Source organism: Nanorana parkeri, unplaced genomic scaffold (assembly GCF_000935625.1).
Source record: "Nanorana parkeri isolate BGI_ZX_2015 unplaced genomic scaffold, ASM93562v1 scaffold832, whole genome shotgun sequence".
Classification (NCBI taxonomy): domain Eukaryota; kingdom Metazoa; phylum Chordata; class Amphibia; order Anura; family Dicroglossidae; genus Nanorana; species Nanorana parkeri.
The window spans coordinates 669,641-678,166 of NW_017307100.1; the positions used below are offsets into that span (position 1 = coordinate 669,641).

At 43.6% G+C, this 8,526-nt stretch overlaps 1 protein-coding gene across 1 annotated transcript in view; it reads left to right on the forward strand.

The window, feature by feature from the left end:
* The window catches only part of LOC108794296 (cytochrome P450 2D17-like), a 52,265-nt gene that overhangs the window by 6,949 nt on the left and 36,790 nt on the right, over positions 1-8,526 (forward strand). The window contains exons 2-3 of the mRNA XM_018565310.1: positions 4,834-4,894; positions 5,054-5,206. Coding sequence (XP_018420812.1) covers positions 4,834-4,894; positions 5,054-5,206 — 214 coding nt within the window. The remainder of the gene's footprint in view (positions 1-4,833; positions 4,895-5,053; positions 5,207-8,526) is intronic.

Below are 8,526 nucleotides of genomic sequence, written 5' to 3' on the forward strand. Positions count from 1 at the left end.
GTTAAACAGTAATACCTGGGGATCCTGCTTCAGACACCTCTCTTTTATTTTGTACAAAAAATGGGAACTGTGTTTTGTTTTAGTGTATTTTCTTTTTGAAAATACAGATTCGATAAACAGTTGTGCAAATATTGTACAACATAAAGAATTGCAACTACCATTTTTTTTATTCTACAGAGGGTCTGCATTCAGAAAATATATAATATTTAGGAGTTTTATTATGATTATACAGGATTTATATAGCGCCAACAGTTTACGCAGTGCTTTACAATATAAGGAAGACATTATAATCACAATACAATTCAAGACAAGATGGTAAGGAGGGCCCTGTCTGTGAGGGCTTACAATCTAAAAGGGAGGGGCAAGTGATACATGAGGAGGTAGCTGTGTGAGGATGAATTGTTTGAGAAAGTGATAGTTCAGTGGTTAGGTTGAGGTGGGATAGGCTTCCCTGAAGAGATGAGTCTTAAGGGATAGCCTAAAGCTAGTCAGAGTGGGAGATAGTTGGACAGGTTGGGGTAAAGAGTTCCATAGGATGGGAGAGACTCTAGTGAAGTCCTGGAGGCAAGCATGGGAGGAGTTGTCAAGGGAGCTTCAAAGCAGAAGGTCTTTTGAAGAGCGGAGGGGACAGTTAGGGTGATACTTTGAGACAATGTTTGAGATATAGCCGGGGGCAGAGTTGTGGATGGCACTGAGACACTGAGCTTTAGTTTTCTAATTAAAAAAGCAGATGTGTGCAAAATGTTTTTTTTTAAAAGCTCCAATAGTGAAGTGGTCAAAGAATGTCTAAACATTAATACAAAAATTGGATATATTGCAGCTTACCAAGCCTTAGGTGTTGTGAATGCATTCGTTTTCTTTTTCAGGCATTTTTTTCCTTTATTTTCAACTGATGAATCTGCTTGTAACACACTTCCTGTCCTAGGGTGACAGTGCTCACTCATTGTATGTATGAAGTAACGTTGTCACTATAGGAAGACTACAGAATATCTTTTCCTTCCCTCCTTAACATAGAGGAAGATGTTTGCAGTCCACATAGCTAGCTGAGAACAATTCTAGCTTATAATAGTCAGCACAGGCAGAGAGAACAGGAAGTTATCAGGTCACAAAATTTTTGCCAGACTTAAAAAGGTATTTATTAAACTTAAATAAAAGATATAACACAACTCTTTCATTTGTATCTTTAACGTACTAAAAGATAGCAAATTAGAGAAGTTCATTGGTACAGGTTACATACACAGGGGTGGCTCCAGGCGATTGTTTTGCTAGTTCTGTGCTGGTGATGGGGGTATACTGTAGGTGGGGAAGCTAAATACCTTTATCTTAGTTAGAAAAGGAAAATGTAAATATTATATGTTAAGCACACATCTCAGCTTAATAATAACACAGACAGTAACCCCCGTAGGTGCACTGAAGAGAGAAAAGCTGCGGTGTCTGAATGGCACATGTAGCTACATCAAGTTAAAATGTCCTAAATAGGCATAAAACCTGAGCTTATTCACTGCATACAAAGCACACATATGCAACAATCGTCTGACCACAAAATATGCCTTAAAAAAGAAATCTGGGAAGAAGAAAACTTAACCGCACTGCAAAGGCTAAGTGCTCGTTTTCGTCTAGGGTCCAAAATATCAAAGATATACTCACCCGAACCTTAGACCAGAATAGCTGCTAGACCAGTCCTGCAGCCACTGTCCCCCTTTGCTCCGGTGATGGAATATATCTCGACGTCCTTGCATTCAATACACAGCACAGCATTCCTCCTAAAGGTTCATAAGAAACCCTTATCAAGGTAAGCAACCCTGGGTGGCCAGAAAAGGGGGGCCATGGAGTATGTGCCCCCCCTCCTGAACCATACCAGGCCACATGCTCGCAACATTGGGAGGGTACCTTGCATGGTGGGCATCAAAGCCTCTCCTCTTACACAACACCTTGTCCTCATGTTAATGGGGCCAAAAACCCTATCCTGTACCCCAAAAGTAATATGGAGGTCTGCATGGGGGAAGTTTTATAATTTTACATAAAATATATTGCCAAATTCTGCAGACCTCTTTTCATGATACAAATTTAAATATGAGTCAAAATATGACTAATGTCTCTTCCTGAAGTACACTGTGGGAATAGCCGTTTCTCAAACATCAGATCTATACTGCTAAATATTGAAGACCTGGCACTTCCACACATTCTTACAGTGCAGATAATTCAAGCACGGAAAATGTATCTGTATGCTGTATTTATAATATTAAGGGGTGAAAAATTAGCTGCTTTAAAAAAAACCTACCACATCTCCTGGCTTTAAGAGTCCAAGCCCTGTGAAGTGTAATACAAATCAATAAAAATCAATGAGCAAAGGAAGAAAACCTGGGAGAAGAGCCTGGCCATATGACCTGTCATAATCCCAACAGGCTCTTCATGCTGCATTAAGCAGAGGGAACTCCATGGGGCAATGCAGGCTATACACTACGGCTCACATTTTATGAATTGGATGTGAAATGCAGATAGAAAAAAATCAATTTTTCATTATAAATAAACTAACTGATCAGTTAAAAATTTTGAACCAATATAATTTGCTCTTAAAGAAGAACTCCAGGATGCACACCACTTTATATATTTAGGTCCCTCTCATTTAGAGGAAGCAAACTGCTGTTACAATTTATCATAAAAGTTCTTACTTTTCTGATCATTCTTGTTTCTACCTGCCAGTGATGTCACATCCTCCTATGTACAGATCAGTTCTTCCTGCAGCCAGGGGGAGGATCTAGGTAACCAGTGCGTGTCATATCCTGACATAGAGAGCTGACTACACCCCACCCCCCATGAGGCATTGAGCTGAGGGTGGAGATCGGAAGAGCTACAAAGTGCTGTATATGCTCCAGTGAGTTTAGTTTTCTTTCTTTTTTTTTTTTTGCTGAGTGCAGACATGTGATAGATACATTAGAGGTGCCTCTGCATGACAAATTCCCCTGTTTTGAAGTCATCCTACCTCCTCTTAACAGTCCAGCAGAGCATCTAGCTGTGTGGAATAGTGATGTCCAGTTCATGAATTAATTGTTCTTTTGAATTCATTCTTTTCAGTAAACTTTATGAAATGATTCATCTGACTGAACTGATAACTGATTAATTTGAAAGGGTTCAGTGTTGAATCAAAAGGAGAGCCGCTCTCGTAATATGATCCTAGAGTGAGAGACCTCCACCCCTCCCAGCAACCAATCAGAGAGCTAACAGTACACTGAGAGTCAATAGTACACCAGTACAAAGAATCATATGAGTCTCCAGTAGAACACAGTACACTGAATCAAAGAATCATATGAGTCTCCGGTAGAACACAGTACACTGAATAAAAGAATCATATGAGTCTCCAGTAGAACACAGTACACTGAATCAAAGAATCATATGAGTCTCCGGTAGAACACAGTACACTGAATCAAATAATCATATGAGTCTCTAGTAGAACACAGTACACAGAGGGAAGGTTATTAGTTTACTGGCTAGGTTGATAGACTACTAGCCACTGTGCAGTCTAACAGAAAGGAAATGAAGGAGGCAGAGGGCAGGAAGCACAGGCTTGTACCATGGATTTCTGGAAGACTACATTGTTATGTAAAACGGTAAGCACATATTTCTAATACTTCCAAAAGCTAGTTACAGTAGGCTGATTTTTTCCCCCCGTAGTTCTTCTTTAAATAATCCCAAATGTATAATTACGATGGAAATTCTGATGTCAGCAAGCTGACTCAGGTACGTATATCAATGTCTCCTAATAATTGTATTGATATTTTTAGATGGTACATTGTATGGAACTGGAGAATACAACGTTTTTTTTACCACTCATTCTCTGATCCTGACATGATAGTATATACTGTATGTTTAATAAATTGATGTCACTAATTTAGCAAATAATGTTGGTTGTACTATTGTTATATGGTCACCCATTCCCATAACTGTTTAATTGTTTCTGAAGATGATGTGGTGATTGCCACAAATGGAGTTTTTTCATTGCACTGCAGTCACTTTCAGAGTGATTAAATATTGAAAATACTAAACAATGAGTAGACATAGTTTAATTTAAATATAAACCATGTAACAAAAATGATTCTAATTAGGGATGCAACGATACCGATACAAGCATCGGTATCGGCGGCGATACCGAATATTTGCATGAGTACTCGTACTCGTGCAAATACTCCGATACAAAAAACGAGTACCTGTGCCGCATCCGCCATCTTCAGGGACCCGAATCCGCCGCACACAGGACCTGCATCGCGTCTTCAATGAAGCAACATGGCCGCAAACTCCTCCTGACACGGAGTGGCTTAAGCAGACGGAGAAGACGACACAGCAGGTTAGTACTGCCGCACCTCATGGGGCTGGGCACAAAAAATATTATTTAACCCTAATTCTAATTATACTTTTTCTGGCTCTGTAATATTGGTAGTACTTACAGGTAATTGCACTGCTTGTATTTTTTTTAATGTAATCTTTATTTCAAGGTTTTCAGATATTTATGACAGAGAAAACAGCAAAAACAAGGATATTAGGGTCAAACAATCAGAGACAGTACAGGCCGGAGTAAGCAGTTAGCGGAGTGCCATCTGGCGCAACTTATACATGTTTACCAAGGTTTTTCTGGCTGTCCGTGATCAATGACGTCAATTACCCTATCAGGGGGGACTAGGGAAGGAACCTGGGAGGGAGGGAGGGTAGGAGGGAAGTGAAGGGGGTTAAGGGTGAAAGGGAAAAACACAGATCCTGCATGTGACCATCAGTGGTCGGCCATAGGGTACCACTAACTGACTAAACATAACATACTTAATCACCTTACTTTCTGCCAAGTGCTATAGGAAATATGACATCGGTAGGCAGATCAGGTTTACTTCTCTACATGCTATTACCGGTTGGTAGGAGTCGAGACACTGCTTGTATTTGAAAAAATACATTTAAGAATGCATTAATGCATACAGAACTGCATTCATATGTATCTTTTATATCTGTCTAGAGTTCAGCTTCAACTGCCATGAGGTACTAACTCATGTCCTATACTGTAACTCCTTAGGACTGGTAGTTATTGGATATGGAAAATCCTGGAGAGAGCAAAGAAGGTTCACACTGACCACACTGAGAAACTTTGGAATGGGGAAGAAGTCTGTGGAGGAGAGAGTGGCAGAAGAAGCTCAGTGTCTATGCACTGCATTCAAATCATACAAGGGTGAGTGTTAAAATATAATGTAAATACTTTATTTATAGGGACAAATGTCCTGACTGTTCCACTCTGTGGCTGCCTTTTAGATTGATGTCCATAGGGTGTGCTATAGTGTGATCTTGAATTCAATAGCTGTTCCTGTATGTGTTGTCCTCTGGAGTTCCGCCATTTGGAGGGGCCTAGGACAGGAGGAAGGGGCCCCTGGTAACCTCTAATTACCAGGATATTTATTATCCCGGTAACCGCTAATTTCAGTCCCGGGACCTCTTCCTCCAGTCCTGGGCCCTACATGCTTCACACTGCTCCCCTCACCTTGTTCCGGGCGCAGCGTGAACTATGATCCAGCCGGCGCAGCAGCCAATGAGTGGGAACTGGTGTTATCCCCGCTCCCTCATCACACAGAACGCTGCCGAATAGAGAGCTGCTGCGGACACGAAGGGGGAGATATAGGGAGATGGGACTATGAAGGGGACATGGAAGAGAAGAGTGTGGGGTCCGGGAGCGGAAAGCTGGAGACATGAAGGGGGAGATAATGGGGAGCTAGAGACATGAAAGAGGAGATTGTGGGTTTTTTTTGTGTCTAAAATATGTTTTAAAACAAAATGTATCTAATTTTTTACTTCCTGGGGGGGCCCTTCATGGATTCTTGCATCGGGGCCCTGAGGTCACTAGTTATGCCTCTGCCTCAGAGTGTATCATGTTAAGGCACCATTCACACTTGTGCTGAAAGTCTTGAAAGGAGAACTATGAGGTGAGTGCTTTTCACTCACCTCATAGTTCTAGCCGACCTGTGACAATGAGACTGTCACAGGTCGGCAGAGTTTGTGTCCTCCCGTTACCCTAAGGAGAACTATGGGGAAAAGACTTAACCCCATAGTTCTCCTTTTTTTTTATTATTTCGCCTTATTGGATTTTTCAGGAAACATACAAAAAAAACCACAATACAATAACAGGGGGTAGATTATCAGTGCAATCAATATATAACAGTATTTAGTGAGTCAATGCCCCGCGTGTCGGACAGACACTAACAAGGGGGAAGAAAATGACGCGGGGAGGGGGGAAGGATTGGGGGGGAGGACAAGACAGGGTGGGGTAAGGAGGGGTGTTAGTGAACTTGCTCTAAGGTTCCTTAGCTGCTATATACATGAAAGTTCAATACTTAAGCGTTATCCGGTTGTGCGCAATATCACAGTGTATGGTCAGGCTGTGTGTTGTCCTTTGCGTATGGCTGTGTAGCCACAAAATAAACATATAAATACAATACAAGTGAACAATACGGATAAACCTAGGACCCCCAGACGTGTTATCCTCTCAGGAGTAGGTACATATCAGCTTTCACCAGGGCGAGGCTCATATCCTCGTTGACCATCTCAGATCATACCTCTATGTCGAGCAAGTGAGAACGGTAAGTAGCAGAGTCCTGGAAGGCCAACCAGCACGCCCATTTTTTATAGAATGTAGAGTACGAGTCCTTGGAGGTGTATAACAATTCCTCCATCAGTTTGATGTTATCCACTTTCCGGAACCAGTCCTGCATGGAGGGAACATTGGCAGATCCCCAGCATCTCGGTATGAGAGACTCGGCCACATTCAACAGGCAGGGGACCACGGATTTCCGGTAGGTTCGCAGGGAATCAGTGGTAAGGTGAAACAAAACCACCCAAGGATCTCTCGGAAGCTGCTCACCACAGATATGGTTAATAAGCTGAATCACCTGTTTCCAAAAAGGTATGATCAATGGGCATTCCCACCAAATATGGGCATAGGAACCTGGATTACCACCTTGATAATAACTTATAGTTAGTTTCCAACGTGGGGACGTCTATGGAGGAGGTAGTAACCAGTGACAGTACTTTAGATCTTTCCTCAAGAGTAAGAGTGCGGGAAAAGTCCGTCTCCCACTTGCGTAGGTAGGGCGGGGGTGCAACATGTTCCTCGGTGAGGATGGCTTTATAGAAGTAAGAGAGGCAATGAGTGGGCACCGATTCAGAGCTCAGAATAGATTCCATGAAGGTATATTCTCGGGGCGTTCTTAGAGGTTTTGGGAGGGAACTTATAAAGTGGGACAGCTGGCGGTGTTTCCAGGAATCCAGTGGTACCTTGCCCCACTTGGCCCTCAGAGTTAGCAGTGGTGTTAAAGAGGTGCCTTTCAACACTTCACCCAATTTAAGCGTGGATGAATCTGACCATTGCGCGAAGGATCTGTCCACTCTCCCTGGGGGGAAGAAGTCAGAGCCCTGCAAAGGCATAAGGCCAGAGTTGTGTGGCCAACGGAACCTGCGGTGTAGGCGATCCCAAGAGCGCAACGTTGAGGAAGTGAGGGGTAACATAGTAGAGGCAAATGGCCTCCATTCAGGGGGCAACCATATCGCCTCCCCCAGAGGGGCCCCACAAGCCGCGGTCTCCAGGGACACCCAACTCTTACTCGCGCCCCCATAGACCCAGTCCACCACTCTTACCATCTGGGCCGCTACGTGGTAGACCCGGAAGTCTGGGAGGGCCAACCCCCCGTTCCGCCTGGTCCTAACCATTATCTTGCCCGCGATCCTGGGGGCGCGGTTCTGCCAGATGTAGGTAGACGTGATTCTGGCGAGGGTCCTGAAGTACGCACCTGGTAGTTCTATGGGGAGCATTTGGAACAGGAACAGGACTTTAGGGAGAATCATCATCTTTACAGCGTTTATCCTCCCCACCCAGGGCAGTGTACGTAAGGAAAAGGAGGTCAGATCTGTTTTTACTAAGTTCAGTAAAGGTATAAAGTTACTATGGTAGAGGTCTGAGAGTTTACGTGTCAAGTGGATGCCCATGTATCGTATGGAATGGGGGCGCCATTGGAAGGAAAAATGGGGGAGGAGGGCCCAAACGTCCTCCTCCGCCTCGTTCAGATTAAGGATTTCAGATTTACTCATGTTAATTTTGAAGTTTGAGAGGGAGCCATATTGGTCTAATGAAGCTAATATTTGTGGGAGAGATATACGTGGGTTACGGACATAGAACAGGACATCGTCCGCGTACGCCGCTAATTTGAATTTGCCCTCTGGGGTTGGGATACCCTGGATGTCGGTGTTCTGTCTTATGGTGGCTAACAGGGGCTCTAATGAGATGGCGAACAATAAGGGGGATAGGGGACACCCCTGTCGAATACCATTGTGGAGGGTGAATGATGGGGATAGGGAGCCGTTGATACGAATTCGTGCCGTGGGATTGGCGTAGAATGCCGATATCCACTCCAGCATCCGGACCCCCAGACCAAGGTGGGACAGGGTGGCGAGGAGAAAATCCCATGCCACCCTGTCAAATGCCTTTTCTGCATCGGTGGAAAGGAG